This window comes from Jaculus jaculus, chromosome 1 (genome assembly GCF_020740685.1).
Source record: "Jaculus jaculus isolate mJacJac1 chromosome 1, mJacJac1.mat.Y.cur, whole genome shotgun sequence".
In the NCBI taxonomy this organism is placed as follows: Eukaryota; Metazoa; Chordata; class Mammalia; order Rodentia; family Dipodidae; genus Jaculus; species Jaculus jaculus.
This window is the reverse complement of record NC_059102.1, coordinates 54,698,184-54,723,161: the sequence shown is the minus strand read 5'-3', so window position 1 is coordinate 54,723,161 and position 24,978 is coordinate 54,698,184. Positions and strand designations below refer to the sequence as shown.

At 41.3% G+C, this 24,978-nt stretch overlaps 1 protein-coding gene across 2 annotated transcripts in view; it reads right to left on the bottom strand.

Annotated features, from left to right (window-relative positions):
- The window catches only part of Pum3 (pumilio RNA binding family member 3), a 45,282-nt gene extending 38,444 nt beyond the window's left edge, over positions 1-6,838 (bottom strand). The window contains exons 1-3 of one of the 2 annotated variants that reach the window (XM_004652992.2): positions 6,745-6,838; positions 3,021-3,112; positions 1,296-1,514 (exon numbers count right to left, since the gene is read on the bottom strand). In XM_004652992.2, coding sequence (XP_004653049.1) covers positions 1,296-1,514; positions 3,021-3,102 — 301 coding nt within the window. In that variant the 5' untranslated portion in view covers positions 3,103-3,112; positions 6,745-6,838. Of the gene's footprint in view, positions 1-1,295; positions 1,515-3,020; positions 3,113-6,495; positions 6,625-6,744 lie in introns of those variants that run through there. The other variant, XM_045141137.1, reaches the window with a different exon arrangement.
- Between the last annotated feature and the right edge of the window lie 18,140 nt (positions 6,839-24,978).

Below are 24,978 nucleotides of genomic sequence, written 5' to 3'. Positions count from 1 at the left end.
CATGCATATGATGCACTCACCTGTAGACACATACACATATTCCCACCCCCAGCCACTCAAAAAAAGAAAACTAAAGGAACAGTTCCATTCTAATGTATCAAAAGTTGGCTAGGAGAAGTACCTCAGTGCTACAGGCTGCCTAGCATGAACAAGACTCGAGGTTCTATCTCCATCCAATACTATAAAATTATAATAATAGCTTCTCTCCCCATCTTGCTATATGGAGGTTCTGTCCCTCCAATGAGGAGCCCTTAGGCAGAATGAGGAGCAAGGACCAGGCAGTAGTCTCAACTGGCATGCAGGAAGCTTTGTTAAAATACATGCTGTGCTACAAAGAGCATGAAATACACCAGAGAAATATTCGTGATGGGACAGAGAAGGCCCAGGAAGGTCAGGACCTAGATGCTGCTTGTTTGAAACCCACACAAGCAAAGCACAAGAGGGCCATGTTGTACAGTAGAAGGAAAACATCAGGTCACATGTAACACTGTGATGAAGAGATTAGCAGTTCATTTCAATGTCAAAGAGGAACCCTACAAATCCTTCTAGTCAGTGAGCAGCTTGTTCTGAACCAATTAAATGGACAAATCTGCCAGGCCTGCATTATACAACTAGGAACTGACACTTTATCAGAAACATCTACTAGGTGCTTCATATCGGACTGGTCAAAGCTCAGGAAGGACACAGTCAATCAATCCCTTTTTTACCAAAGTAACCAAGACACCTGGCTGGGACACACAGGGTCCTTAAAGCTAGCTTCCACAATTAATTGGACTGCTTGTTACAGGATTTAAATTAATATTTATCTGTACCTACCTCCCAGCTCAATAAAAATTCATTCATTGAATGAATAAAAAACGAGTAATTTTAACCCTCAGAAAAGATTGTCTTATTAAGGACCCACTGTATAAAGGTCCATGGTTACAGAAATAAAGAACTCTATGCATGAGAATTTTGAACAGGAATGATGCTCTGTTAGCTTATTTTAGCTTTTTTTTTGAGATAGGGTCTCGCTGTAGTCCAAGCTGACCTGGAATTCACTTGGCAGTCTCACGGTGGCCTTGAATTCATGGCGATCCTCCTACCTCTGCCTCGGGATTAAAGGGTATACACCACCATGCTCGGCTTTCTGTTAGCTTACGTAAGTGTACCCAACTCCCTCCTCATACCAGAATGCTATCCATCAAGGAGCAGGAAGAGCAGGTTTCTCGCACATGTAGAGTCCCTGCACATAAAGGTCTAGGCACTACCTGGCAGGAAAGGACAGGTAACGCAAGACTAAGAACTCTACTTACCATCACTTTTACTGTCTGGCTGGAACTTTCTCTTCTTGTTGACCTTGTTTGCCTGCGGCAGCTTGTTCTTTGGTCCTTTGTCCCCATGTGGCTTGTTCTTGAAGTGTTTCACACCCTTTTTGCCAGGTTTTGTGGCATTTTTCTCAAAGTTTTTGGATGTGATTTTAGGGCCATCTTCTTTCACAACTTTCCTTGTGAATGTCTTTGAAGAACTAGTATCTAATGACAATGATAAATAATTATTACTTCATTGATTCTAAGCTGACCTTTGATATTTACTGGATTGAATAATACAGATAATTAAAGATTCTTTTTTGTTGCTGGCCTGGAATTCACTATGTAGTCTCAGAGTGGCCTCACACAACCTCCTACCTCTGCCTCCTGAGTGTGTGTCACCACACTAACCTAATTAAAGATTCTTTAGTGAAGGGGATTTTGCCTTACTCCCATCAGTATTTACCCTTTCAAAGGAGAATTTAAATAATCAAACCAAAATGAAAACAGAAAAATTCTCTAATTATGATTTTTTTACATTATTTATTTATTTTGGTTTATCAAGGTGGGGTCTCTCTATAGGTCAGCTTGACCTGGAATTCACTATGTAGTCTCAGGATGGCCTCAAAATCATGGCAATCCTTCTATCTCTGCCTCCCAAGTGCTGAGATTAAAGGCATGAACCACCATGCCTGGCTTCAGATTATAAAACTGTAATACAGGTTCATGACAGAAACCGTAGAAGCTAGAGGAATGCATACAAAAAATACTACAATTCACCACCTGAATGTAAGAGATGAGGAAGTTAAACACCTCTGTATTCTGCTTTAAGGACTCTGTATCACAGTACCTATACATTATTTTCCACAGTTCAATAGCATAACAGAAGTCCAAGAATAAAATAAACATTCCTGAAGTTAAGAACTCTATTTTGCTGGGTGTAGGGGCACAAATCCCTTGAACCAAAAAAAAAGAACAAGAAAAAAGTCTATTGCAAAAATATTAACAATGCTATTTCTCAAAATTTTAAATTCTGAGAAAAAAATGTTAAAGACTGTAAGAAATTTATTTGATTAAAAAACAAATCTTTGGTTGCTAGGTGTGGTACTCTACACCTTTAATCTAGGCCATTGAGACTCAAGGTTGAGGTAGAAGATTAACCAAGGCTTTGTGGCCAGCCTGGGACTGCAGAATGAATTCCAAGTCAGCGTGGGCTAGAGTGAGACTCTACCTCAAAAACAAATAAATTTCTGGTCAGCTTAAAAATCTAAATGAGATGCCAATTGCAATAACTATGCTTAAAATTATTACAGGAAAAACAGATTTCTTAGGATAGTAAGTTATCTGTATAGTCCTAGACTTGTGTATTCTGCAACACTGACACCTGATGGAGCAATAAAGACATCACCATCTGAAATCCTAAAGCTAAAGGCACATGCTTTATTAGCAGCATGTATTAACCAGCCTCAGTTTATCAAACATTAAAATAAAGTATACAGTGAATAAGTGTGAATAAAATGGGGTAACTTCAACTGCAAATATTGAAGGTCTTTCACAAGGGAAGCATTCCTTAATTATTCTGGCAATTTCTCGTAAACACTAACACTTCCTACTACTTTCATCCTAATCCCAGTCCATGAATAGATGGAAATAGAGGAAATCATTCCACCCTCCCGATTATAATCTTCAAAACAATAACATGGTTAGCATGTTTTGGTAAAGGTATCTTACCACTGTTTTTATGAAATCTATTTTTTTCTTGCAATGTCTTTGTATTCTTTCCTGTGAATTTCTTTTTTCCTTTGACTTCCATCACAGCAACTCTGAAAAATAAAGCCAAAACCATAGCAAATCCTTATCACATCAATTATTAAATAACCGCAGCCACATTTAGTCTGAATTCACATATAGCATGGGCATGCTCACAAATCCAGTAATTGTTAAATCATCTCTAAGACTTTAAAACAGCAGACAAGAAAGACCAGAAACTGAATATGCACATACTCCGTCTAGCGTTGTTACATACCTGGAGTCAACACTTCAGCCACAGTACCAGCTAAAGACAGACTTATAGTAGAAATAAGCATTTGTGCCTGCATTTTTAAAAAGGCAGTTAAAAATGCAGGCACAAATTTTTAAAATTTTTAAAATTTTTAAAAAGGCAGTTAAAAATGCAGGCACAAATTTTTAAAATTTTTAAAAAGGCAGTCAAATGCCTTAACCACTAAGGCATCACTCTAGCCCAGTGCCTGTTTTTTTTTTTTTTTTGGTTTTTCGAGGTAGGGTCTCAATTGGCTCCAGCAATTCACTATGTAGTTTCAGGGTTGCCTTGAACTCACAGCGATCCTCCTACCTCTGCCTCTCGAGTGCTGGGATTAAAGGCGAGTGCTGGGATTAAAGGCGTGCGCCACCACACCCAGCTATTTTATTTATTTGACAGAGAAAGAGGGAGCAAGAATGAGAATGGGCATGCCACTGCAAACGAACTCCAGAAGTGTATGGCCCCTTGTGCATCAGACTAACGTGGGTCCTGGGGAATTGAACCTGGGTCCTTTGGCTTTGCAGGCAAATACCTTAATCGCTAAGCCATCCCTCCAGGAACCTCCACCACACTTTTAAAAAATATTTATTTATATTTATTTATTTGCAGCACCTGCGTTTTTTAAACTGGGGATACTTGGTGTGTTACTGGCAAACCATCTGATTTCTTTATCCTAAAAAGCCAGAAAAAAACAATAAACTGCACTTAGCACATATTCCAATTAAATTGTCCCAAAGGTCCTTATAACCAAATATAACTAAAACAAAACTACTGTCCATAGTTTACTTTGTGATAGACTCAGAGGCCATGAAATTTTCATGAAATCAAAAAACACATCATTCTGAATTATCTACGATAGTGAAATCTGCCTACAGGTCACTTTACAGTGATATTCACAGTGCCCAAGACAAGCAGCAGATACCCCATCACAAACCCACGGCCCCTGGAAGAAGCAGAACAGACACAACTGCAAAAGCAAAACCTGAGCTCACGTCCAGTTGTAGGTTTATCCATTTCTAAAACTGACCCTACAGAGTAAATTGCAAAAATGCCCAAACAATATTCCTAGGTTAGAAATTTCCATTCAAAACTTAATTTCTTGCTGGATGTGATGCTGCACACCTGTAACCTCAACAGAGGATGAGGCAAGAGGATCACTGAGTTCAAGGCCAACCTGGGACACATAATAAACTCAAGGCTAGCCTGGGATACATAGTGAGACCCTGTCTCACCAGGTTGACAAGAAAACAGATCTCTTCATTGAAATGGAGAAACAGATTAAATGGCAATAACCAACATGTAAGGAAGAACTTTTCAGATTCTTGCAATTTGCTACTATAAACTACCCATTCCCAAACATAGTTGAACCTTTCTTTCCAGGAACACCTCAAGGGAACAGTAGGGTTCCAGTGAACACTGGATAACTGCTGTTCTAATCAAGATTTCACTAAATTTTGATAACATGATTCTGTTCAATGGATGGTCCCTAAGTGACTGAGGTTCCTCTGGGCATTCTGAATTAAGTTACTTCATCAATTGATCCACATCTGCACTGACAGTCCATTTATTTACATGCTTTTTCTGTATAGTTCATGCTGATATAATTTACATTTTACGAAAGGTAAAACAATAGTATTCCAATATTCCTTTTGCCCTTCCGGTAATGTTAAAAACTTAATCATACAATCTAACAAAAATATGAAACTAGCCAGGTATAGTGGCACACGCCTTTAATCCCAGCACTCAGGACACAGAGGTAGGGAGGACCATCATGAGTTCGAGGCCAAACTGAGACTACATAGTGAATTCCAGGTCAGCCTGGGCCAGAGTGAGAACTTACCTCAGGAAAAAAAAATATATACATGTATGTACGTATGTGTGTGTATCTGTATGTGTGGGTGTGTATGTGTATATATATAAACTAACAGTGGCATAATACTATTAACGCTGAGCATGGCAGTGCAAGCCTTTAATCCCAGTACTCTGGAGGCTGAGGTTGGAGAACCACTGGGAACTTGAGGCCGGCCTGACTACATAGTGAATTCCAGGTCTGCCTGGGGTAGAGCTAGACCCTACCTCGAAAAAGCAAAACAAACAAAACCTATTAACAAAGCTACGAGGGTTATCTGGATTTTAGTTTTTCTATTTAATCTTTTTTTTATTCGAAGATACACTAAATTTAGCCATCATGTTTCCATTGTATCATGTTGAATGTCTCACTTGGGATTTGACCTTTTCATAAAGAATGTCAGAGAAGTACTGTGCTTATACACTTGATGGTACATGACACTGTTATGACTTATTACCAGTGATGTTTATGTTGACCACCTGGTTAACATAGTGGGTGTCAAGTTTCTTCGCTGTCAAGTTAACGGTAACTCAAACTCAAAGAGAAGGAAATTTAATTCTATTTCCCAGACCTGTGGATATAACTGCCCACTTGACACTTCTGAGTATGCACCTAAAAGGTACTTATCAGTTAATATGTCTGAAACATAACTGTTTGTATTTCATCTGTTTCCCTTTCTTTTTATTTTTAGGGACAGACAGAGAGACACCAATGACACATCTACTCCACTGCCCAAGCAAGAAGGCTGACATATATTTCACCTTTGTGTGTCAAGTTTATCAGCATTAAGCGCTCCTGAACTTTGTTTTACAAACACCTCCAATTCCACTACCATCACTGGAATACAAACAATGGAGAATCTCCTTAGCGAACTTCCAATTTAAATACACGTTTTCTAAAGAGAATTGGAGGCCAGTCATGTTTTTCCCTTGTTATATGCCTTCAAACGTCTCTATGCGTGTGTTACAGGGAACTGGACTAGCCCTCTCACGTGGGAATAGAAATAGGAATGTTTCCCATAACATAAAAAGTATTGACACCATGGCCTCCAAAAACTCATCCCATCCATCCTTTTATCTTGTTCCGGAAGACTCCTAGTTCTTCACCAGGAACTAGGCCCGTTTATTATTGCCTTTGCTTAAAATGAATATTCTTCCTTGGGTTTCCCGTTAAGGGTCGCCTCCTACCATGGTTTTAATCTTAGCTTGACCTTCTTCGTCTACCTTCCTTTTCAGCACCAATGTCGTTTACTTTCTAGCTCAGGGCCGACAACCGCACACGCCCACCTCCGCTCCTAGCAGGGCTCGCACGCTCACCGTCAGGCACACGCGGATGGCCCGGGCCAGAGCCCCAGAGCGAAGGCAACTCGAAGCAGAAGAGCGGGTCTACCCCTCACGGCTCCCGTCAATCCCACAACTCCCAGCTACCAGCCGAGCCTCAACCAGCGCGCCGGGGGTCCTAAACCGCCCCTCGCCCCTGGCCCCCAGACGCTCCCGACCGCAGTGCCCGGGGCCCGAGCGCGAAGCGGCCCCCGGTACCTTCGCCCCTCGGGCCTCCCAACTCACCGCACACGTGGGCTGCGGCGCGCGACCGAGAGAAGCCCACCACCGCTTCCGCTTCTGTGTTTCGCCCCGCCCCGGGTCCGTCTGCTTTTCGTAAGCTTCCGCCTCGGCGCCGGGTGAAGGGGTGGAGCTTATCAGGAAACAAAGAAATACGGAATTTCCATTGGTCCGCTTCTGTCTACGTCATCTATCGACGCCAGGGCTGCGCCTCTTGCGGAGATTGGCCTTTGAAAGGATCCGTAGGAGGAAGACGCGTCAGGGAGTCTAAGAGGCAGTCTTGTTTTGAGTCTGTCGCTTCTAAGGGAGAAACCGGCGTCTCGCGAGGGCAGACCGGTGGGCAGACACAGTGAGGAGGTAGTTACTTCTGTAATCCGAATTAATATCCAGCTGTCTAACGTGCTTAGAGCCTGCTTGTTTGCATATTTTTATTTATTGATTGATTTGACAGAAAGAGAAAGAATGGGAGTGCCAGGGTCTCCAGCCACTGCAAACGAACTCCAGATGCATGCCCCCCCCCCTTGTGCATCTGGCTAACGTGGGTCCTGGGGAATCGAACCTGCGACCTTTAGCTTTTAAGGCAAACGCCTTAACCGCTAAACATCCAGCCCTTGCTTGCATCATTTTGAAGAAACCTGCCCTGAAGGATAAAAGCTGTCCCGGGAGTCGATTTGAATTGTAATCCTGTGTTTTTTTTTTTTAATGTTTTTGTTTGTTTCCCTAGCTGTGTAGCTCTGTACAAATACTAAATTTCACCGATCCCCTATTTCCTTATCCTTAATAATAAAGGTCGGTCACACGTATAAAGTATTTTGTACTTGAGGAAATATAGCTCGGATACTAGCCCATTTTTGCAAATGGACCTCACATATCAAACTTGGCCCCGTCGGACAAAAACCTTATTGTCCAGCGGTCCGACAGGCTAGCGACCTGAAATCGGGTGTTGGCAGGCCAGGGTACCTTCTGTAAAAACATTAGAAGCTCTTGTCTGCTGTTTAGTTTCTCGTGGTTCCAGTTCTAGTTGTGTGGCCCCCATCTGCCTCTGTTTTCCTTTCTCCTCAGTCCTTTTCATGCTGTAAGAATGCTTGCCATCTTATTATGTACCTAAGCAGATAGCCGACTTGAACGCCACTGAGGATGAATTCCCTTCTCCATAATCAGCTTTGAACTCTTCCTTTTGTATTCTTGATAACATGCTAATTTTAAAAGGAAAAACATCACAATTGACCCCCATAATTTGAAATACCACATTAAATGAGGGAGAAGGCTCTTCCTGCTTTTAAGATTTTCTTTTCTTTTCTTTTCTTTTCTTTTCTTTTCTTTTCTTTTCTTTTCTTTCTTTCTTTCTTTCTTTCTTTCTTTCTTTCTTTCTTTCTTTCTTTCTTTTTGTTGAGGAAGGATCTCACTTGAATTCACAGTGATCTTCCTACTTCAGCCTACTGTGTGCTGGGATTAAAGGTATGATTCATCATGCCCAATAGTACACTTTAAAAGAAAGTGTATGTGGGAGCTGGAGAGATAGCTTAGTGGTTTAGGTGCCTGCCTACTAAGCCAAAGTATCTAGGTTCGATTCCCCAGTACCCACATAAGATGCCAGAAGCTCAAGGTGACACATGTGTCTGGAGTTGGATTGCAGTAGCTAGAGGCCCTGGTGTGCCCATTCTCCCCCCCCCCCATCTGCCTCTCTTTCTCTATAAAATAAATAAAGAGTGTATTGTTTATTCTTTATATGCATTGTGTATGCACATTCACATATGTGTGTTCATACATGTATGAGCATGTGTGCACTTCTGTGCATGTGGAGGCCAGAGATCAAAATCAAGTGTTTTTCTCCTTTTCACCTTGGTTTGAAACAGTCTCTGTTTTAAAGCTGGAGCTCATGATTCAGCTAGACTAGCTAGCCAGCAAGCCCAGTGATCTCTGATCTCTGCTCCCCAGCACAGAGATTGCATACATGCTCCATTGCACTTGGCATTGCACTATACATGAGTTCTGGGGATACAAACTCAGTTCCTCATGTTTGTATGGCACTATCCAGCCCTGTGTTACATGATTTTTTAAAACTATTTTCTGTTTTTGGTCAGGAGAGTGGGGCTTGAGTTGTAACTTGCACTAGATGGAGATATGGCATTCTTGATCACCCAGAAAATTACAAGGTTACAAAACATACTATTGCCTCTCTTAAGACTTACTGTCAGTCACCTGGGTAGGAAAACACCTGTCTGTTATGGCAACTTCAAGAAACATGATACATATGAAGATATATTAAGATGGGATGAATACCAGGTTTAGTTCCCCAGTACACATGTAAATCCAGGTGCACAAAGTGTCACATGTATCGCTAGTTCATTTACAGTTCCTGGAGATCCTAGCATGCCCATGCTCCCTGTCTGCCTCTCTTCTATCTCTCTTAGCTTGCAAATAATTATTTTAAAAAATAAAAGATTGGAAAAATAACTATCCCTTTAATGAGATGTGTACTTATGTACCCCTGAGCTCCTCCCTCCATGCAGGACATCTTAAGATGGGAGGAGTAACTATCCCCTTAATGAGATGCATGCTTATACGCCCTGAGCCCCTCCCTCCATGTACTTGCTTCTATAGACCTCTACTACCCAGACTTCTTATATTCTAACAAAAAACATAATGTTTAGCCAGGCATAGTGGTGCATGCCTTTAATCCCAACACTCAGGAGGCTGAGGTAGGAGGATCACCTTGAGTTCAAGGACACCCTGAGACTACATAGTGAATTCCAGGTCAGCCTGAGCCAGAGTAAGACCCTACTTCAAAAAACCAAAAAGAAAAAAGTATAATGTTTTTGTTTCCCCATCTGTCTGGTTTTTTTTTTTTTTATATATATATATATACAAGTGGAAATCTCATGCCTTCTTGTCCTGACAACCTTGGGTATTCTCTCTCTGAAGATGTTCCTCCCCTCCTCTGATGTAGCTATTTTCAGACTCCCATTGCTGAGCCTGCCAACTTTCTTTTTTTCTTTTTTTTAAAATTTTTATTTATTTATTTATTTGAGAGTGACAGACACAGAGAGAAGGACAGATAGAGGGAGAGAGAGAGAATGGGCGCGCCAGGGCTTCCAGCCTCTGCAAACGAACTCCAGACGCGTGCGCATCTGGCTAACGTGGGACCTGGGGGACTGAGCCTCGAACCGGGGTCCTTAGGCTTCACAGGCAAGCGTTTAACCGCTAAGCCATCTCTCCAGCCCAACTTTCTTGACATCTAACTGAAAAAGTATAACTTCCTTTCTTTTATGCCACTCCCTCCTAAATGCTGCCCTGATCTCCAGGTTGCCTGCCCTGTTGTTATCTTTGTCTCAAACTCCAAGAAAATTGTCCTTTAGGAGCTGGAGAGATGGCTTAGCAGTTAAGCACTTGCCTGTGAAGCCTAAGGACCCCGGTTCAAGGCTCGATTCCCCAGGATCCACGTAAGCCAGATGCACAAGATGGCGCATACATCTGGAGTTCGTTTGCAGTGGCTGGAGGCCCTGGCGTGCCCATTCTCTCTCTCTGTCTCTGTCTGGCTCTTTCTGTCACACATACTCTCTCTCTCTGATGCTCTCAAATATAAATAAATAAATAAATAAATAAATAAATAAATAAATAAATAAAATTGTCCATTAGTTTCCTTCTCAGTCTATTTCTAAGTTTTTTTTTTTTATCTCTAACACATGGAAAGGGGCCTTTGTGACAATTTGTTTTAGGACCCAACAGGACAATATAGGATAATCTCACCCCCCACTTCTTACTTACATCTGCACAAACCTCCCTTCCAAATAAGGCCACATTTACACATTCTAGGGGTATAACTAGGAGAGATCATTCAACCTAACACATCTAGAAAAGCTGAAATTTTAGGACCTAATCCCAGGGAATATTAAGCATAAGATTTCTCTTTAAAAAAAAAATTCTCCCCCAACACCTCAGCACTGTAGCAGACCAAAAATGAACCCAACATGGCTCAGGGAAATCTTGCGGAAGAGGGGGCGGAAAGAATGTCAGAGTTACATGTTGGGTCATGATTTTCAGAGACATTTATCATACTAATAACTGGGGGCTAACTCCACAATGCACGACCCATTTTCAATAACAAGGAGGGTCTAATGGGAAGGGGTAGATCACAGATGAGCCTAAATAATGGTACCAAACTGCCTGTAATAAATTAAATTTTAAAAAAAAATTCTATGTTGGGGGGGCAGAGCATGCTAGGGTCTTTTATTGATGCAACTGATGCCACACACATGCACCACTTTTGGGATGTAGTTTTACATGGATGCTGGAGAACTGAATGCAGGCTTGCAGGCTTTGCAAGTCAGTACCTTTAACTGCTGAGCCTCAGCCCAGAGTTTTCTGTTTTACAGTTAATTCAGTTTTCTGCCCTGTGATACATTTAGCTTGAGACTAGAAATTTGTGAGATTGTGTGCTTCTCTAGGACAGAAGCTATCCTTCTCATGCACTTGTCTCACTACATAGCACATAGGTACATAAGTACTTGTCTCCTTTGTTTTATTTTATTTACTTATTTAATTTGTTTTTTTAAGGTAGGCTCTCACTCTCTAGCCCAAGCTAACCTGGAATTCACTAAGTAGTCTCAGGGTGTCCTCAAACTCATGGCGATCCACCTACCTCTGCCTCCTGAGTGCTGGGATTAAAGGTGTGTGTCATCATGCCCGGCTAAATATTTGTCTCCTTTGTAGTGACAAATATATTTACATTTAAGATCACTTAAGGTTCATAATAAGTGTGTGTGAGAGTGAGAGAGAGAGAGAGAAAGATATGGAAGTAGAAAAGGCATTATAAGAGAGGATGAAAAAGCATGAAGGGTAGGGAGGGACAAGAAAGGGTATGAATATTATCATGCTTGCATACTATCTAGATTAAAGAAAAAAAGAGTCCTTTTTTCCCCCAAAAGTTATTACAGGCTCAACCCAAAAGAGTGTTGAGACACTCCCTGTATCAAGTATTAAAAGCTATTTGGCTTCTCTAGCCTTATAGGTCTCTAGGTCATTAGAACTTTAAAATGTTTATTTATTTGACAAGAGAGAGCCTCTAGCTACTGCAAATAACCTACAGATGCATGTGCCACCTTGTGCATCTGGCTTTATGTGGGTCTCCCATTGAGACTTTAAATCAGACTGAACATATTGAGGTTTTTTAATATTAATTTCTATTTTATAACAGTTTTTTGTTGTTGTTGTTTGTTTTTCATGATAGGATTGAGCTGAAGCCCAGACTGACCTGAAATTTACTGTGTAGTCTTAGGGTGGCCTCAAACTCACTACGATCCTCCTACCTCTGCCTCACGAGTGCTGGGATTAAAGGCATGTGCCACCATTTCCAACTCTTATCCCCTTGCCTCAGCTCCTGTTATCCTGGAGACCCTTCTCAGTGATGTCATGGTATTCACTGTAGGGTCATGAAGGCCTCAGGATATCCCTACTCACTCTGTGGCATTTACAATCTTTCCACTCCCTCTTCTGCATTGTTCCCTGAGCCATAGCAGGCCTGTTGGCAGTCTGATTTAGTGTTAAGCTTTCTGCAGCCTCTGGATTTCTGGGTTTTTTTGTTTTGTTTTGTAGTTTTCGAAGTAAGGTCTCACTCTAGCCCAGGCTGACCTGGAATTTATTATGTTGTCTCAGGATGGCCTCGAACTCACAGCGATCCTCCTAACTCTGCCACCCAAGTGCTAGTATTAAAGGTGTGCACCACCATGCCCGACTTGGATTTCTGTTTTGATAAGTTTTGATTGATCATTGTGTTTGTCACCATCAACCTGGGGCTGGTTGTCAGTCTAGCAGTAAGAACAGTGTTTGTGTCATCACTTCCCCTGCAATTTCTCCTGGGCCCTGGCATATGTGGTAGAGCTGGCACATCTCATGATGGGCAACTGACTAGCTTCTTGTCTTATGAATGGATCTTAGTTCTCCATTTTCTGTGCTATCTGTAAAATAAAGCATATTCTTCAAGCAAGAATGAGAGCAGCTTGAGTTAAAGATGGGTATGCAAATTAGAGGATTTTTTTTTTTTTTGGCGTGCAAGCCCACTCTTCTTTTCCAAAGAGCAATGGGAGCTTGTCTCTAGAATCTGAGTATTTGACTCTGTTTCTTTCACTTTTTCTACCTCACTATAATGTAAATTATACTAATTGTGATATGCTGTTTAAATTCATAGTAAGCTAGATTCTGAGAAATGGGTTAGCCATCTAACTCAGACTCTAATCATGTCCAAACCATATGTCATCCTCTGTCCTTGGGCAAATTGGCCAATTCCTTCTGGAGAAGGAAGGGAAGAATGACAAATAGCATATGGTTTTGATTCTCTCTCAATTCTGTCCTGTCTAAGATCACTAAAACCCTGTTGGGGGCTGGAGAGATGTCTTAGCAGTTAAGGCACTTGCATACAAAGCCAAAGGACCCAGGTTTGATTCCCAGGATCCACGTAAGCCAGATGCACAAGGTGGTACATGCATCTGGAAATCATCTGCAGTGGCTAAGGTCCTGGTGTGCCCATTCTCTATCTGCCTCTTTGTCTCTCTCTCAAATAAATAAAAACTTGTTAGAATATAGTTCTCAGGCTTTTGTGAGAGAAAAAAATATATCTTAAAAAGTTTAAACACCATAGCCCAGACTGTAACTTTAAATACATGTGCTCACAAAAAAATTCCAAGGCATCTGTCCCGTCAAGGTTAAATATTGTTTATTCTTGATAATTCTGCTACAATCTTATCTGCTTTACAAGAACAGGTACAAACCATGCTATGTGGTAAACAGCTTTAAAATAAATTTTTAGATCTTCACGGTGAAAGAGAACCATGCCTATCATTTCTGGTAATAATCCTGCTAATTTTGGGACATTGTGTGCCCAGATAGTAGACAGCTTCAGGTTCGCTGAGGCAAACTTCCAGACCAAACACAATTATGGAGGAAGGGATTTATTAAAGCTTACAGATCCAGGGGAAGTTCCATAATGACAGAAGAAGCTGGCCTGCTTTCACAGGTCTAAGCAGAAAGAGAGAAACCACAAGCCCCAAAGCCACACAACACACTTCAGAAACTCCAGGTGGAACTAGGCACTTTGCATATCTTTAGATTGGAATTTCAAACCCACCACTACACTTTAGGGCTGGACCCTAAAATCCACCCAGTGACACCACCTCCAGCCAGGATACAAACTACAAACTAATAAAATGCTGCATATATTGGGGGCCATCTATTCAAACTACCACAGCCTAACTGTTATTTTATCCTTAAAACCTCTTGTCTACAGTTAGTCCACACTCAGATGGTCCTATGACAATCTAACTCCAACTACCTGGGTTTGATATATAGGGAGCTAGAACTAAAATGGGATGCTGGGGTGCCTAGGAATAATCCTGGAACCCTAAACCCTGAGTGTGTGTCTGTTAATTAAACAAAGAATTGGCAACTCAGAGTGAGAATGCTGTCTATATAACACACTTTATTCAGACACAAAGAGATGTGAGAGGGGGAAATGGGTTCGAGGGTGAAAAAGGAGGGAAAAGTGACTGAAAGGATCAGGGAAAATGCACCATGTGTCTGGGAGCCCATGTAAATGAACATGGACCTTGGATCAAAAAAAAATATATAAAAAATAAAATAAAAAAGAAACAAAGAAAGAAAAGAAAGAAACCTGAGAAGGGGTTTAAAAGAAGTGTGCACTTCCAAAGAGATTAAAAATAAAAACAGTAATAAAAGATGTCGCTTCCCACCCTGTCAGCAGGGTGGGAGACAGATGACCTTAGCTGTGTGAAGAACCAAGAGCACAGTTGTGTGCAGTTCAAGGGCCAGGGAGGTGAGAAGAACCTTCCTCTATGGGTCCAAATAAGGCATATTTTAGAGTCTGAGCTTAGGGACAGGTGGGCATACCTGCACCGGGTGTCCCAGCCAGTTGGCCTGGACTCAGAGGAGGAATTTGCCCACACTTGGATAAGGCGTGTGATGTACATAAATCTTATTGAATGAGTTGAGTCCTGCAACTGAAGCAGCCAGGCGAGATGAGATGATAGGCATAGTTAGGGTGTGCCATAAGATCCCTCCCTGAAGGGCCACCCTGCCTACCTGTCATTAACCTAGCCTCCCACAGTTCTCTCATCATTCTCCAAGGCCTGAAATTCTACAAATCTGGAAATCCTAAAGAGCACCAACTTATTCAGTGCCCACTTCTTCTTGATTCTTCTTGTTTTATTCTTTCTTTCCAACATTTGTTTCCAGTAATGTCTTCCTGCACTCTACTAATAAACTTTTGGGGTCCCTTAGGCCCACTAGAGTACTTCCCCACTGCCACACCTAATGACCCCACTCAGGTTGAAGAAGCCAGAGAGCTCCATCATCTCAATCTGCTAATAGCAGTTGGGGCTACTTCTTCAGAGGGAGATAATAGGAGACAGAAACTGACAAAGCAGCTTCGGGGAGATGGACCCCAAGGTGAATATCTTTCTCTTGGGTAAGTGCAGGAATTGAACGTGGGTCTGTCAGAAAATCTTGGTCATCACACTTTCCTAGAGGTCAGAAACATCAGAAGGATCTGGCCCTTCCTTATCTCTGCCCTTTAGGGAGTCCTTTCACTCCTTTCCTAGAGAATTCCAAAATTCCTGACTCCAGGCTTCTGGCATCAGGAGTAAACTAGCTCAACCAGCCCCCTATCCATAGGGCTCATAAAAAAACTGCAAACCTGGTCTTCCTCACATAGCCACTCCCCATAGAAAAACCAGATCTGAGTCCCAAGGTGGGCTTCTCAGGCCCCCTCTTGCCTCTCTGAGCAATAACTCCACCTTGCCTCCTTCTCTCATGTTTAGGATTACATCCCCCTTCTCTTTTTCCCCCTAAAGTTTTAACCTATAATAACATTTTTCTGAACCTTATCCTATGGTCCATGTAGTTCATTCTTCAAATTCATAGGACAAGGATCCAGAAACACCCCAAATTTTTGGTGCATTGTTATACAAGCAACCCAAAATTTCCATATCATGGGAATTTGGGTTCTGGGGTTCTTCCCAAAACTCCAGGCCCTGAGTGCATATCTGCAAACTAACCAAACCTGGCTGGAAAGGTAGAGCTAAAAATGGAGAGATAGAGAAACCTCCAGGGGAGAAGTCTATGGAAAGGGCAACACACACACACACACACACACACACACACACACACACACGCGCGCGCACAAAGATGTAGCTCTCCTTTCAAAGGAAAATAAAAGGTAGTTTATTCTGGAGCCAAATATGAGTGACCAACTCTATGTTCTAATGTGCTAAGTTTCATGAGGTTTTATAATAGTACACAACAGAAAAATGTCATACATCAAGACAGTTTTCAAATACATTTGCTGACTATCAGGTAGACGGGTTATAGCAAAGTGGGGAAATCTTCACCATAGGTTTCAGATGCTATCCAATGACATTCTTAGCCCTTGGGTTGGTTGAAGCTACAGTTCTGTTATAGTCAGGTTTGCATTGGTGGCAGAAATCACCTAACCAAAAGCAGCTTGCGGGGAAAAAAAAAGGTTTATTTTGGCTGGTAGACTCAAGAGGAAGCTCTATGATGGCAGGGGAAAATGACGACATGAGCAGAGGGTGGAAATCACCCCCTCACCAGCATCAGGTGGACAACAGCAATAGGAGTGTGCCAAACACTGGCAAGGGGAAACTGGCTATAACACCCACAAACCCGCCCCAACAATACACTCCCTCCAGGAGGCATTAGTTCTCAAATCTCCATCAGCTGGGAACCTAGCACTCAACACCTGAGTTTATGGGGAACACCCGAATCAAACCACCACTGTTCTTATTTCAACAAGTATCACACTGGATCAACTGAGAGTCACCAAGATGTTAGGTCAGACACAGAGGTGGGCAATAAATGGCTATTAAGGAGGCTAAAGGTAGCCTAAAGTAATTTGGCTCTGATTCTGCAACATTCCATCCCTATGGAAGATCTATCAGTCCATTCATCCTTATCTGAGGCAGATGCAGCATTTTCCAATAGTCCATTAAGCCTTATCTATGGTAGCATTTTCAGTGAACTTCAGTTCACAGAAGCAAAGCATGAAAGTGCCAGCCCTTCACTTTCACATACAAGATAGCTAAGAGATTTAATAGTGTGTGTGTGGTTTGAATACAAACCATATACTCACAGACTCAGGTGCTTTAAAAAAATTTTTTTTATTTATTTGCAAGCAGAGGGAGACAGATAAAAGGGAGAGAGATAGAGATAGAGATAGAGAGAGAGAGAGAGAGAGAGAGAGAGAGAGAGAGAGAAAATGGGCATGCCAGGGCCTCTACCCACTGCAAATAAACTCCAGATACATGTGTCACATTGTGCATCTGGCTTTATGCGGATACTGGGGAATACAACCAGGGTTGTAATGGCTTTGCAGGAAAGCACTTTAACCATTAAGCTAACTCTCAAGCCTGACACAGGTATTTTTGACTAAACTTCCTACTGAACTCTCCAGCAGGCAGAGCCCTGCTAGAGGAGGTGGGTCTTGAGTCCAGTCCACCTGGGTGTCTGGACAGCGAGTTTTAGCTCAGGGTGTCTGAGCTTGCTGGTGCTGGCAGTTTTCTTTCTGCTATGGATGTTAAAGTGAGCCAGCTTCCTCTGCCATAGATGGAGCTGCCCCTAGAATCTGTAAGCTAGACACAAACCCTTTCTTCCCATAGCTGCTTCTGGCCTGATGCTTATCTAGCAATAAAAAGGTAACTGCAACAGATAGTGAAGAGCTTAGAGAAAAATCACATGTGTAATAAAATGAGAGAGCATCTAAAAACAAAATACATGTAGAAAACAAGCAGAAAAATACTCAGGCAAAGAAGAAATCTTCCCCTTTTCCAACCTGGCTGGGTAAGGGGAAGAGCTTACTAAAGCAGAAACCAGCCAAGGAGATGAATACACACATGGCAGGCACATCTATATGGGTCAGACATCCAATTGGGATGAGCCTTGCCATCACACTCAGGTATGTATGTAAGGGAAAGACCTGATTGGTTCATAGACTCAAAAGGCTGACTCAGGAGGGCCAGCCCACCCAGGTGTGCTAGGCTGAGGAAGAAGCAGGAAGCACTGTTGCTGAGGAATTGCTTTCAGCCTTGGGTGAGACTGGATCAGATGTGGGTTTTAGTCCTTCCAGGGCAGGCAAAGGTGGTATTTCTTTGTTTTTCTGGACCTTTGTTCCTGACTATCTATAAAAGAAGCTATCTTTCTCCTACTTCTCCTTCTAACCACTATCCTCAACATGCTAACTTTTCTTTCTCATGCTTGCTATTTTTCAGTGTCCAGATATGTTCCTCAGTCCAGGTTTATAGCAGAGTCCAGGGCTAAGGAACTAAGGGTTAATGAGTAAAGGAATAGAGCCCAGTCCCTGGCCTTCCAATAGGGCTCAGTCCTCATCCCAGAAAGGAAAGGCCCAGCAAAGATGTCCTTATAATACAAGGCCTAGAGTTGAGTTACATGGCCACTTCCAGGATGGAAAGACCAACCATAAGATATAATGTTAACCAGGCAATTCATTATCATTCCTTTGTGAAGTTATCCAATAAAATTAAAGGTCACTTTGTAAGCATTCTTCCATGGAACAGTGGAGGTTTAATTTGTAGCTTATATGAATTTAGTTAAAAGCTTTAAATAACTTCAGTATCCAAGGTAGTAGATGTCAGTCTTGGCAGCAAATTAGAATCACCTGTAGAGTTTAAAATGTTAGTAATTCTCATTTAATTGATCTTGAGTAGAACCTGAGTGGTGAGCCTGGATAGCTCCCCAGGTCATGCTAACGTGCAGCCAAATCAAGAGCCACTTGTTTAAGCAATGAGCTGCAACGTGATTTGATTTTCTAATTAAACCTTGGAACATCCTGGTCATTACTTTTATTGCAGTCAACAAAATTAAAGAATTAGGTGTATAATGCACTGTGTCTTTAAGTAGAAAGACTTGAACATAATTGTGTCCTACTTGTTGATTGAGGTCTCTTATAGTGATTAAACATAATTAGATACTGAAAATAGTTTAACTCTGTACTATAAAACTTTTGAACCTCTTCAAAAAAAATGTTTGTTTTTTTTTTATCATCCATTATGATACTGTGCAATTTTGATGTGACCTGTCAGTTCCCACACACCTCTCCTCCCCCAAATCAGTTCTTTAGAATTCTAATTAGTTTATTTTTAACTAATTGGAGTTGTTTTTCTATTTTCCAACTTCATAAGCAGGGATAAAGGGCATGTTGTTGATCTAAAGCATAAATTAAATTTTGGCAAAGACTTTTATTTTTCTGGATCTATTAGGATTATAAATCCATGGAAACAGAGCCATTGGCAACAATTTTTCCTTTAGTGTAAAAAAATCTGTTTCTGAATAGGATACATTATGTTTTCAATATCATTAATTTGCAAAATGTGAAGTAATATATTCTAAACGTTAATTGAGCATTCATATTCTGGTTGCTGTCTAGTAAACATGAAATTAACCTTTTCCTAATTTGGTTTTCTGGTGATATGTTTTAGAGCAGGAAAAAACCTATATGACCAGGATGATCATAGAGTTTATGTTACTAGACCAGTTTTATCTGATCATTGCATTAAGTGCCATCTATAATGAACAATCCTATCAATACATATGATAGAAAACTAAAATAAAAATTAGATAATGCCACTTAAATTTCACAAATTATCACTTATAGATAGCACATTTACAATGTTTTTATAAATATTAATTAAACAGATTTATGCATATATGTATATTATAATATATGTATTATCTATGTATATATATATGTTATGCATATGTTTACATGTGTGTGTGTGTGTGGAGGTCAGAGGTTGACATCAGGTAGCTTTCTTGATTATGTTCCACATTTTTTAGTGATACGGTGTCTTTTGCTTGAACCCAGAGCTTTCTGATTTGGCTAGCCAGCTTGTCTCAGGAATCCCCTGTATTCATATCCTGAGCACTGGGACTGTGGGCAGGTTGCTACATTAGTCTGACACTTAAGTGGGTGCTGGGGAGCCAAACTCCTGCCTTCACACTTCCATGATAAGTGATTTATCCACTGAATCATGTACCCAGTAAACCCCCAACTCTGATTTTTAAGCTATAATAATAACAATTACATATTTGTGGTTTGTTTTTGTTTAAAAGTTGCTTTTAGGCTTAATAAAAGCTATTTCCTTTAAAAATAGTGATTCATTTCACCTTATGATTTCCTTAATTTCTGAGCAATAAAGACTTGGTGACAAATCCTGTATTTTATTAGGTGAACAAAGAAGCAGCTTGTTGGTTTCAAATATGAATCATGGATAACCAATGATTTTCTAATTATCATTCAAACTTTACTTTTAAAATGGTAGAAATTTTAATTAGGACATTAGAATAATGACCTAACCCCATTTATCCTACCTACATCTTCCTTTTAGGATGAAGGAAAAAAAAAAAATAAGTGACATTCTGAAGTGATTATGACAGTTTTTCTCCAGGATGCTGATATTAATTTAGAGGAACAAGAGGTTTAGTGGGAACAAAACCCATGAAGGACAAAAGGGTAAGAGGACAGATTCAGTGGGGAGAAATTTCTGATAACTGTGGAGGGAGAGACAAAAGGAGGAAGTCCTTCAGACTACAGGAACTGAGAAAGTCTTAGCTAGGCCTTAAAAAAGGAAGGAAGTACAGAGGAAAGATTTTTCCATGAACAGAGCAGAGACCCATGTTGGGTAGAAAATGATCTGGCTCTAGTACTTCTGTGCTGCTGGCTAAGGGGAGGCAAGAACAGCATGGCCTTAGAATGCCAGTGACTCAAGTCATGTAACTGGAGGCATCAGCTACACCTCTTACTGAAGGTTCTCTCTTCACAGGCGCCTGTAAAAATACTCTCCTCACATAACTTCAGTCTTCATCCTTGCTGGGGAAGCAGCTGTTCCAAAGTCCCTGAGGTTCTCGCCTCTTGAAGCAAAGTTGGAGAGACTTTAGTGGGACAAATTATATTTTCCTAACTAGTCTAACTCACCATTCTACCTCACCTTACCTTCAGCTATTGCCATGGTATGTTCTGAAGGCTTAACCTGGTAGTGGACTTGAACAATCACATCTGAGGTGTCTGAGACTCTAGTAAACACTTCCTTCCAAGTCAGCTTGCTGTACTTGTCTACTTACAGTTTCATGGGAGCTAAGGAATTCTGAAAGGCATCTAAGTGAGTCTCCTGGGCTCTATATCTATTCTTTGGTCTTATTTATGTATTTCATGTATTTATTTGATAGAGAGAGAGAGAGAATGAGCATGCTAGTACCTTCAGCCACTGCAAACAAACTCCGGATACATATATAACCTTGTGCATCTCGCTTATGTGGGCCCTGGGGACTTGGACCTGGGTCCTTTAGCTTTATAGGCAAGTGTCTTAACCATTAAGCTGTCTCTCAAGCTGTGCTTTATATCTGTTCTTCATGAATCTAGTATATAGAAGCAGCCCCTTAGTTTTACTGATCAGAATTAATTATTTTTGTAATTATGGAGACTCCACACTTGTTGGTTCTGAACAGAAGCAGTTAAAAATATCCTGATGGCATCCATAGTCCAATGGAGGTTTTTTGCTATGTTCTGACAAGAGTGTGATAACCTTGAAGAGCAAGCAGTTATAAGTAAGCACCAAGTTCCCCCAGAGATTCTTGATAATGATGGTAATTGAGACCATTTATACTCCTATCCCTTGGTTCCTAGGCCCATGTATTATTATTATTTTTTGTTTGTTTGTTTTGCTTTTGGAGGTAGGGGCTCACTGTAGCCCAGGCTGACCTGGAATTCACTAAGGAGTCTCAGAACTCATGGTGATCCTCCTACCTCTGCCTCCTGAGTGCTGGCCATGTATTATTTTTAGGGGCTCATCATCATATAAAAATCTCTCATTTAGACTTACTTATTCTGTATTCTGGAGGATAGTACTAGAGTCTTGAAAATTATATCCTCTCAGCAGGTGCTTCAGAGCTGTGGCTTCTTCAGACCATGGTGGTGCTCTGTCAGGCTGGCTGTCTTTGGATGGGGCAGTATGTGATGTGACCTGTGAATCTCCTGGTGTGGCCCCACTTACAGCTGCTTTTCTGGGAGAAACACCCACTGCTTAAAGGTTATGTCATGTACTACCCCATACCTATAGATTTGGTACCACAAAAGCCATGCTGGGGAGGCTCTGTGCATGGCTTGGCCAGTGCAAAACCCTACCTTGAAAACAAAAAAGCATTCACAGGCTGGAGAGATGGCTTGGTGGTTAAGTCACTTGGCTGCAGATTAAATGTGTGTACAACCACACCCAGCTAGTGAATGCTTTTTGATGGGTATCAGCATGTTCATACTTTATGTCTACTCTCATATGACTTCTAGAAGCTTTATTGAGGTGGCCATCTCAGAATCTCTACAGGGTTTGTCACCTGCCCACTGGAACATGTTTCTAATCAAGGTCTCTAACATATCAGCAATGTCTGTGTTTTATTGATGTGAAGGTTTGATGTGACATTTTATAGGGTGTCCAGATGGCCCAGAACTCTTTGGACTATATTAAGATAGAGGGTGGGCGAGCTAACATAGCCCTGGTACAAAACTGGAAATGAATGCTGTTCATTCCAAGGAACATGGACTGTTTCTGATCTTATTTTTCATCTACTTTTTTTTTCATTCTTTTTTATCATCTGCTATGGCAACTCAAGCATTTGGAAAGTCTCATAGCAATGTGCTTGCTTTAACTTTGGGGATCTTGCCAGGGTGCCAAGATCCATGCTGAGAAAGTGACCCCGAGTACAGGCTTGCATATTCTTGACAATCCATCTCATCAGGTCCAGCATGCTCCTATGAAGAAAACCTGGTTATTGGTCTCATAGTCAGGAGAAGCAGTAGGTACAGCTTCTGATCACAGAAAGGAGGGCAGGAGTTGTCATGTAGAGACAGGACTCTACATGTCTTTCTACTAGGTTAAATCTAAATGTTGATAAGGATGTAAGGCTATCCAGAGAAGCTATTGTGGCATTATTTCATGTCACCACCTCATATTTTAGAGTTTCAAGTTTTCAACCCAGCACTTGCCTTAATGTAATAGTATCAACTTTAGCTCAACACTTACAAGGTTGTAGAGACTCAAGACTTTCATTTAAATTAATTAGTTAGGTTTTGCAGTGCCGGAGTTCAAACCCAGGGCCTTATACATGCTTAGCAAGTATTCTATCACTAAGCTACATCCCTAGCTGATATTTATGACTTTGGAACTTCCTGTTTGACCCTCAGGTTGTTCTTTTGCCTGTAAAAGTTAGGTATCTATTTTTAAACTACCAAAAATGCTGCTAGCTCTTTCACTAATAATAAACAGCATCCAGCTTCTCATTTTCCCCCTGTTGAATATCATCCAACTCTCCTGTCCTTGTGTGCATAAATTTCTGTTATAGTTTGAGTATGAAATGTATCCTACAGGCACATGTGTTTGAACCAGCACATCCCCCATTGGTGGAATTGTTTTAGAAGAAGGTCGAATATTTAGGAGTTGGGGCCTAGCTGGAGGAAGTGGATTGCTGAGAGGCAAGCCTTGGGGGTTAGAGCAGCACCACTTACAGCCTTTCTTGCTCTGCTTCCTGAATACTGGCTGTGATGTATCCATTGCAGAGCCTCATCACTGTGCCTTCCTTGCTTTGAGGGGCAGTATCCCCTTACACCACTAAGTCCAAGTACATCTCTCTTCCCTAAGTTGTTTCTGTCACATAATTATGTCATAAAAATGAGAAAAGAGCCAGGCATGGTGGCGTATACCTTTAATCCCAGCACTCAGGAAGCAGAGGTAGGAGGATTGCCATGAATTTGAGGCCACCCTGAGACTACATAGTTAATTCTAGGACAATAGTGAGACCCTACCTTAGAAAACCAAAAAAAAAAAAAAAAAAAAGAAAAAAAGAAAAAAAAAAGCATGGTGGTTTGACTCAGGTTTTCCCCATAAAGGTGTTAGGTGTTCTGAATGCTTGGTCCCCAGCTGATGACAATTGGGGAATTAAAGCCTCCTGGAGGCAATGTATTGTTGGGGGCAGGCTTATGGGTATTATACTCACCTTTCTCTTGCCAGTGTTTGGCACACTCTGCTGTTGCTGTTGTTTACCTGATGTTGGCAAGGAGGTAATGTCCACCATCTGCTCATGCCATCATCTTCCCCTGCCATAGTGGAGCCTCCCCTCAGATCTGTAAACCAAAATAAACCCTTTCTCCTCCCCCCCCACCCCAAGCTTCTCTTGGTCATCAGGTGTTTTCTGTGAACAATGCAAACCTTACTGTAACTTTACTAACTGTAAAATTAGTATTGAGAGTAGTGTTATTGCTGCTAGAAACCTGACTGTGTGGTTTTGGCCTTTTGGAGCTGGTTTCAGGAGGAATGTAGATAAATTTGAAATCTTGTTCTAAGAGATGCCTTGCAGTGTTATAAGTACAGCTTGATAGACTATTCTGGTCAGATTTGAAAGAATGCAGTAAGAACTATGGACTATGAGGTTTTGCTTGTGAGGATAAGAAAAAAAAAAAAAAAAGCTTTACCTGGACTGGGCTAGAAGCAGTTTGTGTGAGAGGCTTGCTGTTATGCCCATATCCTGAGAATGTGTATAGGGTTGCATTGCTTAGAAATGGACTGGTGTGAGCAGAGGGATATGACACAAAAAGAAATCTTTGGGCCGAAACATCTTCCTGTTCAGCTGCAATTGTATAAGAGATTATTACCATTGAGATTGCCAGCTGACCTGCAGTGGGACAACATAAAGTATACAGAGTGTTTTGAAAGGGCTCAATGCTGAAGAAGTGTCCTTTTCTTCAAATTGTGCTTTATCCCCTCCCCTGGAATAACAAACTGGCACCCCACCTGTTATTATGGAGTAAGAAAAATGCAGGAAAGAGAGGGTCATTGAATTTGCAGCATGGTCTTGTGTTTTGGAAATGGCCATGGGAAGTGTGAAGCAAGTTTGCTGGGTGCCTGCAAGGAGACCCAATGGAGGATGGACCATGGGTTGCAGTGGAGATGCTGGGACCACGGGATGGCTTTTAAGAAGAGCTGCTGGCCACAGATGAAGTTTTCCAGGACTGTGAATAGCCTAGCTGTAGGGGTGGAATTGGAACTCCAGGGACTTGTTGCTGGTTAGAATTATTGGACTTAGAGATTTGTCACTGATTAGAGTTCTTGGACATGGAGCTACAGAATTTGATGTTTGCCCTGTTTAAAT